This window comes from Scardinius erythrophthalmus (assembly GCF_964197995.2).
Source record: "Scardinius erythrophthalmus genome assembly, chromosome: 25".
Lineage (NCBI taxonomy): Eukaryota > Metazoa > Chordata > Actinopteri > Cypriniformes > Leuciscidae > Scardinius > Scardinius erythrophthalmus.
In genome coordinates this window covers 4,696,917-4,722,830 of record NC_138245.1, presented here as the reverse complement: position 1 = coordinate 4,722,830, position 25,914 = coordinate 4,696,917, and the positions used below count along the sequence as shown (strand labels likewise).

Here is a 25,914-nt window from a genome sequence, read left to right as displayed (position 1 = left end):
ATAAGTCAGTAGCAATACCTTGTAATTAATACGGAACTTTATAGGTAACCAATGTAGTGATGATAAAATTGGTGTTATATGGTCAAACTTTCTTGATCTAGTAAGAACTCTAGCGGCGGCATTTTGGACTAACTGTAGCTTGTTTATTGAGGATGCAGGACAACCAGCTAATAAAGCATTACAGTAATCTAGTCTCGAGGTCATGAATGCATGAACTAGCTTTTCTGCATCAGAAACAGATAGCATGTTACGTAATTTAGCAATATTTCTAAGGTGAAAAAATGCTGTTTTTGTAACATATGAAATATGATTTTCAAAAGACAAGTTACAATCTAATATAACACCCAGGTCTTTTACTGTAGAGGATAAAGTAACAGGACACCCTACTATGTTAAAGTTGTATTGTAAGAGGTTTTGTGGGCGGTTTTTTGAACCGATAAGTATTACCTCTGTCTTATCTGGATTTAATAAAAGAAAATTGTGCGTCATCCAATCTTTTATATCTTTAACACACTCTGTCAATTTGGATAATTTAGCGTTTTCATCCGGCCGTGATGAAATATATAGTTGAGTGTCATCAGCATAACAATGGAAACTAATTCCATGTTTCCTTATAATATTTCCAAGTGGCAGCATATATATTGAGAATAATAGAGGGCCTAACACAGATCCTTGCGGCACTCCATAGTTTACTGGAGTTATGATCGATTTTTCTCTGTTTAAATAGACAAAATGGTAGCGGTCAGATAGGTATGATCTGAACCAGCTTAATGCTTGTCCTTGAACACCGGTATAGTTTTGTAGCCGATCTAAGAGTATTGTGTGATCTATAGTATCGAACGCAGCACTAAGATCAAGTAAAACTAGTATTGAGATACAGCCTTGGTCAGAAGCTAAGAGTAAATCATTTGTGATTTTAACGAGCGCAGTTTCAGTGCTATGATGCGGCCTGAACCCAGACTGAAACTTTTCATAGGTGTCATTTTCTTGCAAGAAAGAGCCCAGTTGGGCAGACACAACTTTTTCTAATATTTTGGACATAAAAGGAAGATTTGAAATGGGTCTATAATTTGCTAGGTTATTTGGGTCTAATTGTGGTTTCTTAATGAGAGGTTTTATAACTGCCAATTTAAATGTTCTTGGAACATGACCTAAAGATAAAGACGAGTTAATAATATTGAGGAGAGGCTCTTCCACTATAGGTAACACTTCTTTCAATAGTTTAGTTGGTATGGGATCTAATAAACATGTTGTTGTTTTAGAGGAAATGATAAATTTATTTAACTCTTTTTGTTCTATAGTTGTAAAGCACTGTAATTGTTCTTGCGGGGTGATAATCGAGGCTGAATTATAAGGCGCGATTGAAGATTGAACGTTTACAATTGTGGATCTGATGTTTTCTATTTTCTCAGTGAAAAAATTCATGAAATCATTACTACTAAACTGTAACGGAATATTTTGTTCAGGTGACGCTTGTTTATTTGTTAGTCTAGCCACGGTGTTAAATAAGAACCTAGGATTGTTTTGGTTATTTTCTATTAGTTTGCGGAGATGCTCAGCCCTGGCCGCTTTTAGGGCCTTTTTATAGCATGACGTACTGTCTTTCCAAGCGATTCTAAAAACCTCTAAATTAGTTTGTTTCCATTTACGCTCTAAATTACGGGTTTCTCTCTTTAGCACACGAGTAGTATTGTTGTACCATGGTGCTTTAATTTTCTCTCTGACCTTTTTTAGTCTCATAGGTGCAACAATATCCCATTTTCCAGAGAGAACGGTGCTCATAGTGCTGGTTAGTTCGTCTAGTTCATCTGTTTGTTTAGGTTCAGGCAGCAGCTGAGACAGATCCGATAAGCAATTTGAAAAATTATCTATGGTGGATGGAAGGATTGTTCTGCCTAATCGATAACGCGGCGCAGCATGATATATTACCGGGGTACGTAATTTGCAAGTTACCATGTAATGGTCAGTTACATCATCACTTTGCGGAATGATATCTATATCGGTTGGATCGGTTCCATGTGATATAATTAAATCGAGTGTATGATTAAAACGATGAGTTGGTCCGGTAACGTTTTGCTTAACCCCAAAGGAGTTTAATAAGTCTATAAACGCAGCCCCTAACGTATCATTTCGATTATCTACGTGTATGTTAAAATCTCCAACAATTAATATTTTATCGACATTGACCAATAGATCTGAGAGAAAATTTGCAAATTCTTTTAGGAAATCAGCGTAAGGCCCTGGTGGTCTATATACGGTAGCCAAGGCTAAAGATAATAGGGATGTTTTTCTATCATCTAAGAGCGTAACATTTAGTACAAGTACTTCAAATGAAATAAACTTATAACCCGTTTTCTGAGTAACATTGAGAATATCTCTATAGATAGTTGCAATACCGCCGCCACGACCAATCAGACGGGGCTCGTGCTTATAGGAGTATCCTGATGGAGTAGACTCATTTAGACCGAAATAATCATTTGGTTTAAGCCAGGTTTCAGTAAGGCAAAGTACATCTATGCTATTATCTGTGACTATTTCATTTACAATAACTGCCTTAGGTGTGAGTGATCTAATGTTTAAAAGACCTAGCTTTAGAAATTGTTTTTGTTTACTAATAACAACATTTTCTGTTTTAATAACAATTAGATTTTTCCTAGATCCTGCAGTAGATTTATTATTTGATCGCACTAAACGAGGAATAGACACAGTTTCTATGCAATGTTCTACACTAGTATTTATATCAGTTAATTTGGTGCAGCAGAGACTATGATTTGGACTTTTGGTTACTAGTCAAAAGGTATTTAACATTTTGGAGATGTTATCTGACAGAAGATCCGATCCGAATCTGTTTGGGTGTAAGCCATCAGCACGGTATAGCCTAGGACGCTCCCAAAACAGATTCCAATTATTTACAAAGAGCAGTTTCTGCTCATTGCACCATGACGTTAACCATTCATTTAGCGCGAATAATCTACTAAACTTGTCATGTCCTAGACGGTACGTGGGAAGCGGTCCTGACACAATGATCGTTATATCAGGCGATGTGCTGCGTACCGTATCGATCAGATTCCTGAAGTCTTTCTTCAGAACTTCCGTCTGGCGCAGCCTGATGTCGTTCACTCCCGCGTGCAATACCAAAGTTCCGACGCGCTCGTTATCGTTCAGAATCTCGGGAACGCGAGCAGCGATTTCAGAAACACGAGCACCAGGAAAGCAGTGACTGTGCACCTTATTTTTACCTGATGTAGCATGGACGTGCCGAACAATGGAATCACCGATGATCACAGCATCGCGTTCTGTTTCGCGAAGAGGGGAGAAGCGGTTTTGTGTGGATAACTCGAAAACCGGGAGGGTCGGAGAGTATCTTGGTCTAGACCTGACTCGCGTCTTCCGCTGCGGAAATATCCAGGCTTCGTGGTGGCGTGTTGGAGCCGGAGTGAACGAGACCATGGCTGATCGCGACCTTGGCGCTCGGGACCGATGCCGAGTAACGCACGGAGTAGACGAGGTCGGAGTCAGCGGGTTAGTAACATTAATCTCTGATTTGTGAGCATCAGCGCGTGATGTTTCAAGAGCCAAACGCCGGTCTCTCAGCTCGGCCTGTCTCACTAAAAGGTCGTGGATCTGTTTCTCAACAGCTTCCAGCTCAGACTGTACCGCGTGCAGCTCAAATGTGTCCTCACCTGCACCAAAAGGTAGACTACTTGCATCTGATATATTCGCCATTTTAACAGATGGACAGTAAGTTAGCAACGACACTACCAGTGATGCTATCAATTAATACTAATTTCTGACAAGCGTCTTAGATATAATCCGTCTTTTAAGTGGTACGGGTGTAGAGTAGACGCACGATAGGTGAAAAATGTTTGTAAGTGAGTGTTGAGAAGACGCGTTCAGCCGTGATCCCCGGGAGTAACCTATAAGAGTATCCAGCGTAGAATCACTAACAGGCTTGAGACACGTCTGCTCAACAGTCCGCGTTGTAACTATGAGGTTTGAGCAGTAGTGCTTCTCAGTGAGGAAAAGTAGAAAATGTTTGTTGTAAGTAAGTTTAAAGAGTAAAATCAAGAATTATAAATCAAATCGATAGAGCTCCAAAGACAACAACGCGTTCAGACGCGACGCATGCGCATTCGACAACAGGAAGTGAGGGTAGGTGAGTGAGACCATCACCTACTGATGGTCTCTTTCCAGTCCAGTCCTGTGGTGTCTGGGAGGTCGCTATGGTGGTTGAAAGTTGCCCCGATCCAGAACAGGGTCCTTAGGGTCTCAGCGTCCAGGGCGCTGGTGGCGGCAAGACACATGAAGTTCTTTATAAAAGAAAAAAGATCAGGGCTCTCCTGAGCCAGGACGATTATTCTGGCCCTATCATCCACTTTGGGCGGTCTGTTCTTCTGTCACAGTGTGGTGCAGGCAGAAGAAGATGAGGGAGAATCAAAAGTTCCAATGCAAACTTTTACTTACAATATAATTCCAACAGGTACAGACAGGCAGAATGTCCACACAAACTAAATAGGATTGAGAACGGACAATGACAGGCTGCACAGAAGATACTTAAATACAGACACAGATGACACTGATTAATAGAACACAGGTGAAACAGATGATGATGATGATGATTTACTAAACACAGGTGATACGGATGAACTGATTAAGACAGTGACGACGACACGTGAAGTGATGACAGGCTGACAAGTCCAATGAAGACAAACTAAACAGAACACAAATGTGACACTGACCACGTGAGCAGTGTGTTCCCGGTTTTCTTAGGTCACAAAACTCGCTGAATAAATCGCCTTTATCATTGAGGTGCCACGCAAATGTATTTTTATGGACGTCCACATAAGAAACAATAACCGTCCGAATTGGGCTTTAGTTTGGTTTCGTTCTGTTCCTGTTTGCCTGTGTTCCCAGTGATTGTTTGTTTCTATGGTTACCAATGAGATTATTGATTAGTCGCACCAGTCTCTTGTAGCCCTTAGTTGATTCAGTTCTTTTGTCTTGCATTGTACCTCTGTTTCGTGCATATTCTCCAGAGCACTCCTGTGTGGATTATCTTCATTTAGTGTTTATTAAAAGAAGTTCTGCAATAGATCTCTTTCCTCTTCATTTGTCTACCAAACTGTGACAAGTTTCCCATCCATTTAAAATAACTCAGTAAACTGCTCAGTTTGACAGCAGTGGCCAGAGTCTCTGTGATGTTTTAATGATTGACACTGTTCAAATGAAAAAGTCTGAATTGTCTGAATTGTCTCATTCACAGCTCCGCGCTCACAGAGCTCCCTGGAAATCAATTCTCACTTCCCCTGCTAGTCTCCCTCTGTGAAACTACTAGTAATTTTCCTGAGTTTTAAGAAAACTTCATAGTGTTATTTTAAGATGGTAATTTGTCATTTTTCTTGCATGTGAACACTGACATTAAACATTGTGTTGATTGGCTTCCAGAACTGAGCAAGAGACTTCTACCAAATTATCTGAGCTTCGGCACACACACACAAATGAGCCAAAGAACAGAAACACTACTGGGATTCTTCAGTAAGTGGACTCGAGAGAAACACTCAGGCTCAGTGAAGTACTTGTAATGATTCCAGTGATGGCAAGTTTGAAGAGCCCACATACAGTGTTTTATTTAAATACAAACATGAACAAACTCAAAATAAACAAAGACATGCTTGGCATGAAACTATTAACTTAAACATTAACAGAAAACTCACCAAACAGAAGTAGCAGGGAACAAAGATAGACCTTACAGTACTAGTGTTTCTGTATCCTCAGTTAGTTTAAGTCTGGATCCTCTTATTTCTACGGCCTTTAGAAGTGTGGAGAATTTTGTCTTCAGTAAACATTCTGTCAACTGATTCAACTTAAACTTTGACTCTTGGGGCCTTATCTTACACCCAGCGCAATGCAGCGCCAAGCGCAACGCAAGTGTTTTATGCTAGTTTCAGTCTGACGCAGTTATCATTTTCACGTCCTGCGCCACGTTGTTTAAATAGCAAATGCATTTGTGCCCATTTGTGCGCCCATGGGTGTGTTGGTCTGAAAACGAGGTGTGTTCTGGCGCAGTGTTGGCTTGTTGCAGTTTTGAGACAACTGAAATAGACTGAGCCATTGACCAACTGAAACCTGGCCTAAAGTCAATGGCGCAATATTTTTATTTATTTAACCTATCATTCATGTACTACTGATTCTACTGAGATGCTGACACACACACACACACACACAGACAGTTTTTCTAAAAAGAATGTTATTATAATGAATATAGCCAGTGTGGTGTAGGGGTAATGGTATTCCTGAATGTCTTGACTCAAATATTTTGAATCAATTAACATATACCCTATTGATCAAACAGCAGTGATTTCGACACAAAGGTGTCAACATAACGTAAAACTTGCTTGAGTGAATTTTACCACCAACAATCAAAGGAAAACACAATCACCTTTCTTGTAGATCTAGAAGTGTTTGGACCAGCCATTGTAACAGGAGAGTTGCAGAATGACATCTGTGTTCAACAGTGTATCCTCTAAACCTTTTTTAATTAACAAATTCAGGGTTTAACAAATGTCATAAAAATGCCAATCTGGGGATGAGGCATAACCCTCATAAATATACCCATATATCTAACTATAAATCCATCTGATCCTATATCTCATTCAAAGCCACTGACCTGACCTATCTCAACCAGGGGTGAGATATAACCCCCATAAAACATATTTGGCAATAACTGACCAGTCAGTTTGAGTGACACGTGGACATAAATTATGGACACAACATAGGGTCATAAATCTCCATTTTGACATAAGGTGTAAGATATTCTACTGACCAATTTGCTCAATGAAGACCAAGGGCCCTATTTTAACGATCTAAGCGCACGGCGCAAGTTCACTTCGGGAGTGTCCGAATCCACTTTTGCTAGTTTAACGACGGGAAAAATGGTCTGCGCTCCTGGCGCATGATCTAAAAGGGTTGTCCATATTCTCATAATGAGTAATGGGTGTGTTTTGGGATTTACGTGCGTTAAACCAATCAGAGTCTCATCTCCCATTCCCTTTAAATGCCAGTTGCGCTCGCGCCATGGCAGATTTGCTATTTCCATGACGGAATTTGATAGTGGAAAGAACGAACGCGTCTCCAGAGCGCAAACGGATCTGCTCGTGTGCGAGGTAAAAGCGTGCAAGCAGACCATCTACGGGACAAGCCGGATTCCACCATATCTTTATGTTAGGGCTGTCACTTTACATTCAAAAATCGATTGCACAATCGATTGGACCAACCAACGCAAGTTTCGAAAACGAAAATAGGGAATCGATTTTAACGGTCTCTTCTCGGAGCGCGTCCAGCTCGTCACGGTACACCGCAGCGAACACGCGTCACACAGCAACTGCAGGCTCTGACAAACACGCATAACAGCAAATTATCTTTCTGCATAATGCTTTTTACTACAAAACTGTGAATTCTGCCGGTATGCAGACAGTCTCATGCATTCAGATACAAATTCGGGCTACCCGTCTACAATCGCCAAAATTTGTTTGACATTTCTAATCGTAAACACAGCCATGTTGAAGACTGAGGTAATGTTTTTCATTTATGCTATGGCAGTCCACTCTGCTTATTGTTTTTCGAGAATGTTGCACTCCTGTTTGTCACTGTGTACGAAACTTCACGCCAATAAATCATCAGAAATATTGCAGACTTGTGCGCGTCTCAAGCGCCCTCTTTACGTTCGTCCTAATGCCTGTTCGTTGTCTGTGAATTTGCCCATATTTTGCGTTTAAAATGGAAACGTCTTTAGACATGAAAAATCGATTTTACAATCGATTCAATGAACACTTATGTCTCAAACCGAACAGGATTTTTTCACAAAAGTGACAGCCCTACTTTATGTACACAATATTAATATTTTATATTGTAATCCTTTTATTTTAAATATTTGGCATGTTTGTGTGCTGCTGTGCATCCCTGTGTGTGTAATAAGCGGAGTGTACACGCATTGTGGACCCGCCTATAGGCGCACATTACTAACGCGCTCATTAATGTTAGTGTCATTTGTATGTGTTTTCTAATAAATGCTGTTCTTTGGAACTTTTTATTCAGGGTCCTGAAAAAAAGTATGTAAAAATGTTATATATATATATTAGGGCTGTCAAAAGATTAATCGCGATTAATCACATCCAAAATAAAAGTTTGTGTTTAAATAATATATGTGTGTGTACTGTGTATAATTAAATTTGTATATATAAATACACACACATGCTTGTATATATTTAAGAAAAATGTGTAATTTATATATAAAAAAATTATATTTATATATAATATAAATTATATATAAATATATACAGTATATGTATGCAAATATTTCTTAAATATTTACATGCATGTGTGTGTATTTATATATACAAAATAATTATACAGAGTACACACACATATATTATGTAAACACAAACTTTTATTTTGGATGCGATTAATCGCGATTCATCTTTTGACAGCCCTAATATATATATATATATATATATATATATATATATATATATATATATATATATATAACATTTTTACATACTTTTTTTCAGGACCCTGAAAATATATATATATACACATACATATCAAGCAAATCATCATATTAGAATGATTTCTGAAGGATCATGTGACACTGAATACTGGAGTAATGATGCTGAAAATTCATCACATGAATAAATTATTTTAAATTTATTTTAAAATATATTACAATAGAAAACAGTAATTTTAAATTGTAATTTTTACTGTATTTTTGATCAAATAAATGCAGCTTTGATGAGGATGAATGGGTTCATTCTGCTTTCATTCAGTATTTGAATAAAACAAGTACACACCACAGGCAACATGTTTACAAATGGATTACAAAAAGGGAGTTGTTAAGAGTCCAGTGTGTTTTTCAGACTACATGCTCTTGTGTGAGCGATTGCCGGGCCGGACTCGTGGCTAATCCTGAAACGGTCCTGTTATCTGCACAGCTCTTGTGTCAGAGCACTAGATCGCTCTCAGTAAACAATCTTTGTTGTTGTAAGCCCTGATGTCCATTGCTGATGACATGCTAATAGACATTTAGTGCTGATGAGTGAAGATTCACATGTATTAAACATGAAGACGCTCTGCTTCCAGAGCAATTAAACTTTAAAGGACAATTCCTGCTATATCAACATATTCTGAGAGCCTTCTTCCCTCTAAGAGCTCGTTCCTGTCCCGCAGAGTAATTTGCCCTTGTTCCAACAGCCCAAGCCTCGTGCAGATAGCGTGGCATTACAGATGAGAGCTATCACATCCCCTCTATCACCCTCCCATAAAAAGCCCAGTGGCAAATGATGCCGTGGTGTCTTTTCACATGACAACCTTCAGGAATCTGCCAGTTGTATAACTGACTTTAAAAACAGCTTTACACCGTGTCCTAACCAGACGCGATAGATTCCAGCGACAAATAATTTGTCTGTCCACACTAGATGCGACGCGACTGCAAGATGCGTCAAAATCAATCAAAACCCACAGCCAATCAGAGCAGCGTGTGGGCGGAGTCTCGCGGCGAGTGCACGGCACCAGAGAGTCATCTTGACAAGAAAGAAAGAAAATGGATAAGTAGCAAGATAATCAAATTCATAAATATTCCACCATTTAAACATTATTCAAAATACAGTGCTATGCATAAGTTTAGACACCCATGCTAAAGTTGACTAAAAAGAGGAATAAAAAATCATCTTTTGGAAACTGAACTTAATGCCTTAAATTAAAAAATTAGGAAAAATCCAACCTTTAAGGACACCAATTTTCTTTGTGAATGAATAATGTATCGTAAATAAATAAATGTTCTTCCTTAAAATACAGGGTGCATAAGTCTGGACACCCCTATGTTAAATTCCCATAGAGGCAGGCAGATTTTTATTTTTAAGTATTTAAAAAAAAAAAAAATTTAGGATACTATGCATCCTGATAAAGTTCCCTTGGCCTTTGGAATTAAAATAGCCCCACATCATCACATAGCCTTCACCATACCTAGAGATTGGCATGGAGTACTTTCCATAAGATCATCTCTCAATGCAAATCAAACTAGCTATTAGGCTAACTGAAATAAAACCATGCCAATCTCTAGGTATGGTGGAGGCTATGTGATGATGTGGGGCTATTTTAATTCCAAAGGCCAAGGGAACTTTATCAGGATGCATAGTATCCTAATTTAAAAAATAAAAAAAAATAAAAATAAAAATCTGCCTGCCTCTATGGGAATTTAACATAGGGGTGTCCAGACTTATGCACCCTGTATTTTAAGGAAGAACATTTATTTATTTACGATACATTATTCATTCACAAAGAAAATTGGTGTCCTTAAAGGTTGGATTTTTCCCAATTTTTTAAATTAAGGCATTAAGTTCAGTTTCCAAAAGATGATTTTTTATTCCTCTTTTTAGTCAACTTTAGTATGGGTGTCTAAACTTATGCATAGCACTGTACATAGGCTGAGGGTCCGTGTAACGCTTCACAATTCAGTTTTCAGACCATACAATGCAAATGCAAAAATGAAAAATTGAAACCAGACATTCATTTTCCTTGTTTTTCCAGTACATTATCAATGGATATTTGCCTTTTTCTCCCCTTTTTCAATTTTACTTTTGCTAAATTGTGACTTCAGAAACAAACATTCGAATAAATGAAATCTAACCGATTTTCTATTTTTCCACTTTTCGTCTTGTAATTTGCGCCGTGGGCGGTACCATTAGCATGGGGGTGTGGCCGTGGACTAACTTTACTATCATTTCATTGATGTAACTGCTTTATTTACACTGCATGCACGTTTGAGGAGAAGTTTAAAAGACGGAACACAGGACGACATTTTTAAAAAAAATTCACAATTACAAGACGAAAAATGGAAAAATAGAAAATCGGTTAGATTTCATTTTTTCTGAAGTCACAATTTAGCAAAAGTAAAATTGAAAAAAGGGGAGAAAAAGGCCAATATCCATTGATAATGTACTGGAAAAACAACAAAAAAAGAATGTCTGGTTTCAATTTAGCATTTTTGCATTTGCATTGTATGGTCTGAAAACTGAATTGTGAAGCGTTACACGAACCGCTGAGTTACTAAAACAATCTTTGTCAAAGAATACACTTGTTTGTTCACAGTTTGAACGTTCTTGTTTCCATTTGTTTAGTTTCAAGATCTAAGGTGAATTATCCATTGTTGCTTTTACAGCAACAAAGCTGGAGCACTAAATGATATTCAAAGTCACATTACACGCTTTTACCATTAAATAAAGCACATAAAGAGTACACCGTGTCCTAACTACACACGCCGCGACGCGCAATAAAGTGTCTCTTTCTTTTCCATGTTAATCAGAGTTTTTGTCCTAACCAGCCGCGACGGCGACACACGACGATTGTATTTTAGAAACGGTTTCTATTTTTCTGTGACGTCACGCTGGAACAACAAACACAAAGTGTGGCAATGATAATCTCGCGTACTGTTTATGTGCTTTATTTAATGGTAATGCGTGTAATGTGACTTTGAATATCATTTAGTGCTCCAGCTTTGTAGCTATAAAAGCAACAATGGATAATTCACCTCAGATCTTGAAATCAATATGACTCTCTGGTGCTGTGCACTCACCGCGAGACTCCGCCCACACGCTGCTCTGATTGGCTGTGGATTTTGATTGATCTTGACGCATTTCACAGTCGCGTCGTGTCTAGTGTGGACAGACAAATTATTTGTCGCTGGAATCTTATCGTATCGTGTTTGGTTAGGACACGGTGTTAGGGTTCTCACTATAAATCATCAGTGACGCCCGCTGAAATGAGGCGGTATGAATATCTGCCTGAAGCGCAGACACCCTAAATAGGGCACATTATAAGAGGGTGGAAAGTTCAGAATGCACATGAATTGACATGCAATCTCCACCCACACACCCCTTCACAGATAAAAATAATGCCCCTCCATGCCCCCAAAGCCTCATAAATACATTCTGCGTTCCTGGATGTGAGAGCTATAAAGGGGAAGAAAGCCTGTCATTCTCTCTCTGCCAGCTATAACATATTCTTATCACATCAGACGGCAGATTCTCAGTGACTCTTCTCAACGGCTTCTGCTTCAGGACCCAGATTTAACATTAGATACCAAGTGGTGACCTGTTTTTATCAAAACATTGTGTGTTAAAATGATTATGCTGCAAGTAAACCCGTTTAAATGTAGTCAGTGTTGTATTTTCATTATTGTAATGTGTTTCTGGTTTTGGACTTTTGTACTTGTTTTCTGTTTCCCATTCCCATGGCCAGCTCCCGAGGGTTTGCATCTGTGTGCATTAAAACATATGCGCTTTCAGTATCTTGGTCAGGTTTTGTCCATCGCTGGCATGCTTAGTTTTGTTCTTGGTGTTTCGAGTTCCAGAGTTTTTTGTATTATGTTCTTAATTTTCTGAGGTTTGTTTGTAATTTTCCCCCCCAATAAATCATCATCTGTACTTGGGTCCAGCTCTCCATAGTCTCTAGTCTCACCATCGTCACAGTTATTTAGACACTGTAAGGTAATTTTCAAAACAAATTTCCTCCCTTATAAATGTAGTAATGTTGCAAATTTATTTCAACAATTGAATCATGTCAGGTGAAAATAATCATGATTAACCGCAACCATAATATTAACCACGTAATATATTTAAAATAGTGCTGTCAAATCGATTAATCTCGATTAATCGCATCTAACATAAAAGTTTGTAAAAAAAAAAATATATATATATATATATATGTGTGTGTGTATGTATGTATATATATATATATATATAAAATATATATATATATATATATATGTGTGTGTGTATGTATGTATGTATATATATATATATATATATATATATATATATATATATAAAAATATATATATATATATATATAAATATATATATAAATATATATATATATATATATATATATATAAATATATATATATATATATATATATAAATATATATATAAATATATATATATATATATATATATATATATATATATATATATATATATATATATATATATATATATAATATATATATATATGCATTATATATATAATGGCATTTTTATCAATAAATAGATTTTTTTTCTGAGAGTTTTAGCTATTTAACATATCTGAAATGATCATTCTTAGCAATTCATTGGCCTAAAATATACATGCTCAGACAACTGTTTATGGTTTATCATTTATTAACAACAAAAACAAATTATTATACAAATTTTTGTGATTAATAAATAATAAAACCAATAGCTAAAAACACTATGAAAAATATTGGATGGAACTTAAAAATGTATTAAATACATTAAATCATACATATTTACCTTTTTTTTTTTTACCTTCAGATCATCAGAACATAAATGGCAAGTATAGAAATCCAACTACAGGAAGAGTTCATGGGCATATTTTCTTATTTTTGTTATAATCCTTAAAGGGGTGGTTCAGGATTTTTGACATCGGACCTCATTTTTAAGTCAGCCTGGTTGTTATTCATCAGTGGAGACATTTTTTTTTAAAAATTATCCAGTCCTTATATTTGGATAGTTAGCCGATGCTAGGCTAGCGCGAGTCAAGGGTAGATGTTAGCCAGCCATTAAAAACCATTTTACCCACTCCACAGTGCACCAAACGCAAATCAATTATAACACTAGACTATCGATGCAAATGTCCGTTGAGAGAATAATGTTAGAAATCAAACTTACCTTTCATCTCAATGATCCCAAAGGAACTAGTTTCTCAGCAGCTGCGGAATTTTACTTTGCTCCAGTTAGTAATGCGGCAAAAAGTAAACACAGAAAAGAAGCGCACTACAGTGTGTGCAGTACATGTGTGTACCGGCTCACTCGGTTGCCTAGGTAATCAATATCACTCCGCTGCTGCTGTAGACAAGGCTTATGATTACAGGGAACAAATTATAACTAATGCAATGTGATGAAAGGTAAGTTTGATTTCTAACATTATTCTCTCAACGGACATTTGCATCGATAGTCTAGTGTTATAATTGATTTGCGTTTGGTGCACTGTGGAGTGGGTAAAACGGTTTTTAATGGCTGGCTAACATCTACCCTTGACTCGCGCTAGCCTAGCATCGGCTAACTATCCAAATATAAGGACTGGATAATTTAAAAAAAAAAATGTCTCCACTGATGAATAACAACCAGGCTGACTTAAAAATGAGGTCCGATGTCAAAAATCCCGAACCACCCCTTTAATCATACACTACCTTAAAAAAATAGGGCGGAATTTAGTTGATAAGAAAATTTAGTTCAAGTCACAACCCTGAAATCTAATTGTTTGGTCAAGAAACACTAGGCTGATTTAGAGTGGGGAAGATGTACTTGTGTTTGTAAAACATGAGCTTTCAATGTACAAACCAAGTGTCTACATTTTTGACGAGCAGATAAAAGAACTGGGATGTGTGCCTGAATAACTTGAACTCCAAAAGAAGAGTTTTTTCTGGCTCAAAATGAATCGGAGGTACATTCTGCTCTTGAGAAGCAGCAAATGTAGAGCAGCAAAGAGTCAATTTGGTGTGAAAGTGAAGATAGTTCAGAAGCAAATGATGTACATGTGAAGTCAGCTATCGACTCTCGGCAGGGGCTTTCAGGGGTCAGTCTGAAAAAGATGTTATCTGATAATTTTGTCAATTATCGTTGGGCTTTGGTGCTTTTATATGCTGAATTCTCAATACAGACAGACTAAGACAATGCCAATTTGCCTGAGGGTGTTAAAAGAAATCAATATAACCAATATTGCCTGTGTCCAATTTCTTTTCTCTGAAAGACAAACATGGGCCCTTGAACCTGGACACAGTGTTCAATTTCAGACCATCAGAAGACACATAAACCTAAATGAAGTCACGCAACTTACTTAAAGGGATAGTTCATCCAGAAATGAAATTTCTATTATCTTTTACTCACCCTAATGTTGTTGCAAACCTGTATGACTTTATTACTTCTGTGGGACAAGAAAGAAGATATATATATATATATATATATATATATATATATATATATATTTTTTTTTTTTTTTTTTTTTTCTCAGTGTTTTTAAGTCAGTGGGCTCCAATGTTGCTTGGTTCCCAATCAAACTAGTTTATTTTCAGTTCTGCAGAAGAAAGTCTTACAGGTTTGGAACAACATGAGGATGAGTAAATGATCTGATGTAAATGATGAAGGTCAAACTCAAACCGTTTGAGGAAACCCACTGCCTTAAACCATTTAAGTTTAAAAAACAATAAATAAGAGTACTGTGAACTTATTCCATTTGAGTCCACATTAAGATAATATTGTCACGTTGACGTTATGTGCCTTTTTAGTTCCGTTCATTGACTCTGGTTCATTTTCATTAACGTGTGTTTCTTTGTCTTTGTTTTCCCGCCACTATATCATTCACCATGGACCCAAATCATCACAGCTGTTCGTCTTTTAGTTAATCATCTCTGTGTATTTAAGTTCCTCCCTTTGTTATGGTCTTTGTTGGTTGTTGTCTGTGCACTAGCACACTGTTTTGTTTGTTGGCTTGTTATTCTGAGTTCATAATAAATCTTATGTTCTTTTATAATCATCTTTGTCTTCTGTGGATCTAATATTAAATTAAAATATAAATCCACTAAAATACTTTGTGTAGCTGAACCTCAACTGAATTGCGTAAAGCCATTAAAGTCTGCATCTTTAGATTTAACTCAGATCTCTTAGGGTTAACTGCAAATTAATTAGCGAAGAGACTCGCTGTGTCTCGTTTAAAAAAAGTATTCCTTATGAGCCGTAAATTCCTGTAATTTCTTTCTTTGCAATATAATGGGTACTTTTCTGAAATGAGACAGACTCAATTGCGTACATGTATGTAGCCGACAATTATAACGTGTTAATTTATTTAAAATAATTAACTCCTTAATTAACTTCAGTGTACAGTAGCTACTTTTATGTTATTTGAATTCATAGCTTCAGTAACTACATTTTAGAGCAACATGACAGTATTTAAAGTACTTCAAATTGATTGTAACTTGGCCGACTACAGTTTCAAAGTAGCTTCTCAGAACATTAAACTCATCGCGCTGGACCGAATTCAAGTTTTTGTGGGTTTGCTCTGTTATTCTTGTCAGTCTACAGCAGGAATTAGCAAGAATCATTAGTAAAGAATTTAGGATTGATTTTCCTATATGCTGATGGCTCAAGGTTTTCCCTCCTCTCACGCTCAGTACATTATGCAAAACACAGGCCGGAGTTACATCTTACATAATGTTTACACTTGGATATCAACCTATGAATAGCTTACTTGGAGCTGTCTCTGCAGATTAAACTAGGACTGAAAAACTTTCTAACACTGAACCACAACACATTTGTCCATTGGCACAGAAATCTGAATCCGTGGGGCAAAGAGGAGTTTTTATGAGCCCTTTCTATCGGTTTTTCCTCTAATCAATGTTTATGTTCTCAGATGGAGTGTCCAAATTAAAACCTCCATTATTATACTTCTTCACACTGTAATGAAGGTGGGCAAAGCCTTTATTGGGCTGGATCCTTATATCAGGGCTCTTGGCGGGCATGTGACTTAAAGCCCAGAGGAGGGATCTGGGACGGGTGCATAACAAGAGTCCATCCCATCGCATTCACAATACCTTGAGCTCAAATTAAAAGCTTTTTGGTGTGTAAAATATGGGCAGCGGGGCAAAAAGAACTACAAATGAACTCTGCCATTGATCCAGAGAGCAGGGAAGCAGTATAAAATCCTTTTGAAATTGTAATGAAGGTGCTTCACAATGAACCCGCAGACATATCGCTGGATGCTTCCGCCCCAAACGCATCTGTTAATGGAGGTGAAATACACTCTCTCTTATTGACATTATGCCTTGTGTCTAAAATCACAAGCTGAGGTGAAACAGCAAACTTTTTCAACTGAACCCCTTTGACATGAAATATTTGAGATTTTAGTTCATTTTTGCATATTCATCGGTTAATGGTCTATGGAAGTTTGTTTCCGCCACAGAATAAAACATTTTAAAAGATTATTGCCACTTTTTATTTAACAATTGCGAGTTTAAATCTCACAATTCTGACTTTAATTCTGAATTCGCAATTGCATGTTATAAACTCACAATTGTGAGCTATAAACTTGCAATTGCGAGTCCAAAAAAGACTTCAAACTCAGAATTGCGAGTTTATATCACAATTCTGACTTTTCCCAGGTGTGTTTTCTAACTGTTCCCAGGTGTGTCTCGTTATATTGTTAGCCTTTGTGTATTTAAACCCCAGTGTTTCCGGTGTGCTCACTTCTGTTTCCCTGGTTTGTTCTGTTTTGTTATTAATAGTTAAACCTTCTGCATTTGGATTCTGCTGTCCCTTGTCTCTGAGTTTCACCCATCATTACCCTTCCACGAGATTCATTTTGCTTTTAATTGTGTAAGAACTATTAACAACGTTATTAAACACTTAGCTCTAATGCCATTGGGTAGTAGTACTATAGTCTCGCATGGCATACTTGCTGACAACATGCTCTTATAACTATGACTAAATTGACCTTTTCAAATGAGGGTGATGCTGTAAATTGGCAGCCTCTGCCATAATAAGGTCTGTTTATTAATGTTGGGCAATGATGATGTGGACTTTTTTTTTTGATACAACAGTTACCTGTCTCTATCCATCTGTGCCGCCACACTGACCTGACGTGCCTCTTGTACAACAACACATCTATTGGTTTCTTTCCCTTGCAGTTAATTTGACTCTATGCTGACAAATCCTCACATGCCTCCATGACCGTTTAAAGGAAATCTTATTTTTCTATTTTAAAGACCCTCACAGTCGAGACAAGAGTCGCTATGATTTTGTCTTGCACGGATGAGTTCATAAACTGGGAACTTGCTTTCTATCTGCACAGCAGCACTTAAATGAGACCAAGTGTTTTTAATTGAAGGTCACAGAGTAAATTGCAGGCATCTGCTTAAAACACATTTCTGCCTGTCCTTGAAGAGAGAAAACAATGAACGCAACACTACACGCACATCTAAAGACACACTGTGGACTGACAGACTCACCCTGCAGTTCCCCAGTTCTTCAGCAGATAAGATGATAATACCGCAGTTCTTTCCCAGGATGCCCCTGAAATAGACAAAACAACGATGACATCAAACCATTAGATGTTGAACCCAAAGTGATTACACAATAGCAGTAATGAAATAAAAACACAATAAGGAAGTCAAGGTCAACGGGTTCTATCAGTCAGGAGTCGTTTTCTATGCTAGTTTCAGGCGTGGGATCTCCCAGAGTAAGTGAATGAACTTTAAGATGGTTTTATGCAATTGAACAAATATTTTCACCATGGGCAACAAATTTCACATCATGATCATAAAAAAACACTGTAGTTGTATGTGAGACTGGAAGAGTTTGGTTCATGTTGTTCATGTTGAGAAGATGCTGTTTTCTTCTGCCAAAGGATGAGATTGATACAGTAAAACCAACACCATCGTTACTGTTCGTATCACTGTGCATCAAGTGCTGAGGAAGATCCAGAGCTGAAATTCAGATCCAATTCAGACCAATCAGAGCAGAGTAGACCAATCACAACAGACTGTGTCATCTGACCAATCGGAGCAGAGTAGACCAATCACAACAGACTGGGCCATCTGACCAATCGGAGCAGAGTAGACCAATCACAACAGACTGTGTCATCTGACCAATCGGAGCAGAGTAGACCAATCACAACAGACTGGGCCATCTGACCAATCGGAGCAGAGTAGACCAATCACAACAGACTGTGTCATCTGACCAATCGGAGCAGAGTAGACCAATCACAACAGACTGGGCCATCTGACCAATCGGAGCAGAGTAGACCAATCACAACAGTCTGGGCCATCTGACCAATCAGATCAGAGTAGACCAATCGCAACAGACTGGGTCATCTGACCAATCAGAGCAGGCACTCAGAAAGAGAGACTTAGAGAGACTAAATCCTTGATCAAACTGTTTCAGACACTGTGAGAGAAAAGAGCAAATGCGGCAGTGGATATTATGAGAAAATGAAAGTGTTTTTTGATCGTTTCCCAAAATGTAATTTGTGAAAAAATTGAAAAAATTGCAATTGGAATCGGCCAATTGGAATCTGCAATGAAAAATCATGATCGTGTATCCCTAATAAAGGCTTTACCATTATGAAGAGCATTTTTACCACCATTCTGTGGGCAGTTCTGAGATAATTGTTAGTCATGTGATATTTATAGGCACACATGTAAAATTTATAGCCTGTGAATAAATCTGGCTCCAAGCAGCTGAATGCGTTTGGCAACTACAGCATTCGGAAGGCGGCTGTGGATTTGGGCTTTAGGAGATCTTTAGGAGATCCATCACATGCACATCCCTGCATTCAGATTCTCAGACTCTCATTAATACAGAAATCACAAACACAGTCCCTGAAATGCATAACAGCTTCATTAGCACTGATGTTGTCCATATGGCTAAGTTCTCCTTCAGGATTCTTCATTTGCAATAGAGACAGATGCAGGCAGTCTGTGTTAGCGCTTTAGCCATGTGTTCACAACTGAAAACCATTTTGCCAGACATGTTTTTCTCGAGCTGAAAACCATAATGGCTCCACATGAGCACAGTCAGTAAACATCCTGCTGTCCACGATAACATCTCCATAAAACTTTGTCATCAGACGGACATCCTGCTTATTGTTGTGCCAGTGGAAGACAACAAAATCACCAAAACAATTGGTTTCTCAAAAGACAATTGACCAATTTTGTCTACAACAACATCACACCTGAATGAGGTTGGGCCAGTCAAATTTATTTCTACTGTCACACATCGTCACCATAGAAAGGCACTGTGGGTGTATAACAGGTAAAATGTCCCTGGGAGAACTTGTGGTTAACCATCCAGATACCCGTCCTAAACCTTAAAGGGATAGTTCACCCAAAAATGAAAATTAGCCCATGATTTACTCATCCTGAAGCCATACTAGGTGGCTTTTAACTCACATTTACTGTGTAAGAGAATGCCATTTCATCTCATCTGTTTGGACGGTGGTCCCACAGGTTCTTGCTCCACACTCCAGTGTTTGCTAATTGGTTCATTACTCAGTCTTCACGTCCTTCTGGAACAGCAGGAGTCCTGGTTTATCGTTGTACTACTACAAAAGTGCCTTGTACAAAACATCTGCAAAGGCTTGTCTGGAGAAACAAACAGGACAGTCTTTCCTGTTGTTGACACCATCCAGCGAGATAAAGGTTGAATTTTTAATGTGAAAATGTTTTCGCTGCTGCAAACTGAGCACCCATAATCATAAACGACTGAAAGTGTCATAAGACAGTATTAATAACACATAGAGGGCTATTGAGACAACAAATTATATGTAAAATATATACATAAAAATATACATATTACAATTATTATAATCATAATTTTATTTGTAATTATTTTACATTTTAAAATAAAATATTTTAATAGTAAAATAATATACACACACATATTTTCTGTCTGATGTGTTGCATAATTGTTTACAATTTTTGCTATAAAGAAATTTAAATAAAAAAATGTAATTATTAATTGAACCAATTTGGGTTGCATATCTGGACCAAGATCCATTATTTGTGACATTTGAAACAGGCCAGTGCTTACTGAACACAATAAATCAATAAAGGAAACTAAGAAACACCTTCTCAGAAAGCAGCTTAATTAACATTTATTTGAAATGCTGAAAACACCTTTCCAGAAGGCAAATGTATGACCCGAGAAGTCAATCTGTGCGGCAGTGCGCTTCTGAATGCAGATATTATTTCATAATTATGCCACCCAGAATCTAAAGTAGGGATGAGCAGAACATACTGTGTGTGTGAGCCGGTTTAACTGTGTCTGCCCAATTAAAGCATGCGGAATATATAACAAAGCCACATCTCAAAGTTTCATTCCTCTACTTTTCAAGGAAAAGAGCAAAATGTAGCTATTGGTGTTTTAAGATTTCACTTTATCCAAGGTTTGTGTGTAGCTGAAAGCACTTCATTTAACTGTGGTGTTTACTTCAGATGACATTGATATAGTTTGCGATAAATGAAAAATGATTTCATGATTTATGGGAATAAACTGTAGGCCCTCCTGTACGTGAACCAACAATCAGTTCATGACTCTAAAAGTGTCTTCACTTGCTTGGTTTAACCCTGATGGCCTAACTGTGTGCATTCACATCTACACCCTGATCATCTCCAGTCGCTCTTGCATCTTTGTGGAGCTCTAGATTTATTTCTGTTCATGAGTTCAGATCTACCATTACTTCAGGGTGTGTTCCCATTAGTAACCTGCCAGTTGAGTACATTAATAAAATATATCATTACTTGCAAAGTCAGTACGTGGCTCGGGCTTTGAACATAAAGCTCCCGGGTCCCAGGAACGCTCAGATGCTTTGTGCACCACATCCATATTAAAATCTGAGCTTGACTTATATTTTCACTAAGCTTCACTGTGGGACTTGGACTGAGTTGTAATCAAACGGATGTGGACTTCTGTTCTTCCTGGAAACCCCAGAGCGTTCACTTACTGACTGGATCATGACTCCCTGCTTTACTGCTTTTGTTCTCTGCAGCAACAAGAGCTCGTAATTACAAACCCAACAGAGAGAAAACTAACAAAAGGAGAAATGTAATAATGGAGGCGGCACTTTACATATTCATCTCATATTTGCCTTGGGAGCTGGAGAGATATGTGTGGGGGTGCAAGCATTGTGGAGAAACTTTCTTCAGGCAGTGCACAAAGAGATCATTTGAGATTCCCATTGTTATCCTGAGCTTTTCATCAGCTTTTGCTGGATGTATACATATGGCATAATGTAGAATATTGCAGTTGATGGTAAAGACAGTTACACTCTTGTCTTGACTCATAATCATTACCAGAAGGCAAACGTACAGAAGCGGCATGAAAATACTGAAAAAGAACAACTGGGTCAATGATAAATAAACGTACCCAAGATGAAGAAAAGGGAAAATCTCATTTAAAAAGCATGAGCCAAGCTATTAGAAATGTAATCCTTATCTTCAAGATTGGGAAAACTTTAATACAGTTTTCAACAAAAGTTGATTTTACTGATTTAAAAAAGTGTATATGTGGCCCTGGACCACAAAACCAGTCAAATGGGTACATTTTTTGAAATTGAGATTTATACATCATCTGAAAGTTGAATAAATAAGCTTTCCATTGATGTATGCTTTTGTTAGGATATGACAATGTTTGGCGGAGATACAACTATTAGAAAATCTGGAATCTGCGGGTGCAAAAAAATCGAAACATTGAGAAAATCGCCTTTAAAGTGTAAGTTGCAGGTAAAATTTTTCACGAAGAAAATGCAATAAACATAAAGATAAGAACCGCCCACCACTGTTTTGTATGTTTTTCATACCAAAATGCTGAATATAATATGAAAAGTTGGTACTTTTTAGTGGTTTTAAGCACTCCCTCTCCCTTCCACTAGGCTGGGCGTGACGTCATAAGAGGAACTCCAAGCCTAGAGTTACTGTAGTCTAATGGCAAGTAGGCTAGCAGTTATATTGAAATAACTCAATTGTAAACATAATCGTGTGTGCTGGCTTCAAGAGGACCGTGATCCCGCCTGAAATGAGAGTAAGCTATTCGCAAAACAAACAGGTTCAGGCAGCATGCACGCAGTTAAACCGAACTTTTATTTTGACGGGTTGCTGCGAAGACCTTTGAGTTTCTGTGTGTGTAGCTATGATATGATGATAGTTTTTCTCAAATGAAACGGTAAAATGACTCAGAGTGGCTCTGGAGATGAATTTCATCATGTCATCATATCGTGACTGGCAGAAGCTAGACTGAAAACAGCGCGCGCATCACTCGTGCTTCAGTGTGTGTGTGTGTGTGAGGTAAATGACACCGCGCGTCTGCGCCATTCATTCACACAGAGACAAAGAACATGCAATGTTAATATTTAAATAGTATTTCTGCAGTTTAATATACACAGACACTCGTGGTATATATCGGCTACAGTGCTCATCATAGTAATAAAAGTTAGTCTGGAGCCCCTGCGCTTAGATAAACATGGAAGCGACTTAACGCAGCTGCCTATTACTGGGTACCGAATATACCCGGTACTACAGAAATGCTGGTAACGTCACATTTTCAGTACCGAAGTACCGGTACTTTGACAACGCTAGTTTCCCACCTCCTCAGTCTCCCAGTCGTTCTCCATAATCGAGCCACAAACAGTAGGAGTCTAGCGGAGTATGGTTGCAACTTCCTTCTATGACGTCATCGCCCAGTTGCTGTAAAAACGCGCTACCTTGAAGAAACCCCAATAAATGTTATTTTAACGCATTTTAAGACAGAAATGTTTACATATATACATATTGAGCACTTAATTTACACATTAATTGGTTGTGGTGGTTAACCTGCAACTTACACTTTAAAGTTGTCCATTTATGTTCGCGATTGTGCAGCATTCACTCACAAAAATAAATGTTTTATATATTTACGGAAGGAAATCCAAGTTAGGTTTGCAGATGAAAAACACACCAAGCACAATGTTCTCTCACCATTCCTCATTTCTAACACTCACTCACAGCGTTTGGGTTTGTGGCTGTCAGGAGCAGAAATGAAAGCTGATGCTCTCCATATGTTTTTCCGCTGTCTCCGTGTGCGTTCATATGTAAAAAGCTTATTTCATCCATTAGATCGAAAAATCAGGGGGAAAAAAACTACATTTAGACCCTCCTCTCGAAGAAATCAGGACAGAAGTGGTTGAAAGTGGACAAAAAAGGGATTAAAACACCAGGTGTAAACAGGATTGTGTCTCCATCTACTTGTGATCCGATCGACCGAAACGCATCTTAATACCAGGTGTAAACCAGGACCTTTATGTTTTTGGGGAGTCGCACCACATGACATTTTGTGAGCTGAACTAATAAAATATCACGCTAAACTATACTTAAAATGTATTCTTCTCAACTTCATTCTTTTAATGAAGGTTTGTTTCTTCGTTATAATATCAGCGCAGATAAAATATTACAAAAACAATATAAAAAATGAAAAGCATGTTCATCACAGAAGAGGTATCTTCCAGTAATTTGATTGCATTTTTTATATATTTTTGTATAAATTCATATATCCAGACTGACGAGCAAAACATGTTTGTCACCGACCCAACTGGCTGTTGTATAAAAGCTCTTCAGGCGTTGTATCTTCACTCTCTCACTGGAGAAAGTGTCGAGCGTTGTTGTACGAGCAGCTGTCTTCTGTTTGCCAGTTAGTACTTCTCAGCAGCGACTACAGACTCTCAAGGCATTAAAGCGTTCAATAAGTCACAGTAATGGGTTTCTAATGTCGCTCTGTTGGCTAGCTCGCCTCGTAGCGAACAATGCCGAAGGCTACTTCTGTTGGCAGTTCCGCGCTGAAGTTATCAGCTGTAATCTGAGCTTTAAGGAAGGTTTCTGCAGTTTTCAGGCTTGACATCTTACAAGACGGCACCCTGGTGGTTGTGCATCTACACAGCAGGCCTGCATCCATCTGAGAGACTCGAGAGCAGCTCGGTGATTCATCATTTGTGGAGACGGCAAAAAGAAACAGCAGAGGTCTGGAAACGGTTGTTATTAATGTATGGATTTAAAGATGGATGAATCTCTGAACAGCAGGTACTGCAGCACCTTCGGGTCGGACACTAATGTCCCTGAAAAATGATAAAAGAGCACGGTAACATTTACTCGCAGCTATATCTCAAAAGGATTCTGTCATGCATTTTGGAAAGTCGCTTTAGCGCACCTGTGCAAAACAAACACATCTGTGCGGGTACCATCACAATGGACAACAGCAAAGTGGTTCGCTGAGTGGGACTTCCCACACAAATAGTGTCATGCAGTTTATCGACCCATGATCCCAACTACAAATGCAGCCAGGAGCAATTAAGCCAGCATGACTTGTTTCCACCACACAGAGTCTGACCTTTGCATTATTCTGGACACAATAGTTGCATGGAAAGGGTCAAAAGTAGTGAGAGGTCCAATCAGGAGGGCAATTGGAAAAGGTGATTATTATTATACACTGAGACCCAAGAGGAAACCTGTTTGTGAGCACCTAATTTCACGGATATCTGCGGAATAATTTGCATCGATGCACACTTGCACTGACATGATTGGATTAGCCAGTACTTGTAATGAGATGTCTTGGCGGTGGCCGGAGAGTCAGCAGTCAATTCTACTGACGGCCATTGAGCGGTGACGACTGTCTCTCTGTTCAGAACGCATCAGTGCGATAACCCGCAGCATTCACAGCAGATTGTGAGGTTAAAAACCTATCTATCTATCTATCTATCTATCTATCTATCTATCTATCTATCTATCTATCTATCTATCTATCTATCTATCTATCTATCTATCTATCTATCTATCTATCTATCTATCTATCTATCATTTTAAAAGCAGGGTAATAATTCTAAGAGAGAGAGAGAGAGAGAGAGAGATTGTGAGTGTGAATTACCTGTGGCTGTATGTAATATTGAAGCTGTGAGTTTAATTATTAAAACAGAAGTTATCACCTCGTTGCAATATAACATAGCTTTCAGAAGCAAAGATGTTTTATTTATACTCACGGGGAAGAGGTTGAAAACAAGTTGCTATGCTCCTGAATGTTTCTGTGTGGGCAATTTCTTACCATTGCATATATAATGTTTCTACCTCAGAAAAAAAAGCTGTGAGTTTTAGTGTGAGGTCTCTCTACTTCATAATACGGCATTAAAAAGCTATCTTTGTGGCCAAACGTGTCGCCAAACCAGATATAAGTGTTAGTGATATAGTGATATAAGACGCAGGACAGATGTCCAGATATTGGATATGTATCTGATTAAAAAACAAATTTGGAAGAGGCAGGCTTATATGTCAAAATATCAAGGAAAATCTT

General features: G+C 38.0%; 1 protein-coding gene across 2 annotated transcripts in view; it reads right to left on the bottom strand.

The window, feature by feature from the left end:
• The window catches only part of cpne5b (copine Vb), a 207,456-nt gene that overhangs the window by 76,678 nt on the left and 104,864 nt on the right, over positions 1-25,914 (bottom strand). For both annotated transcript variants that reach the window (XM_081358377.1, XM_081358378.1), the window contains one exon: positions 18,057-18,120. In XM_081358377.1, the coding sequence (XP_081214503.1) occupies positions 18,057-18,120 (64 nt within the window). The remainder of the gene's footprint in view (positions 1-18,056; positions 18,121-25,914) is intronic.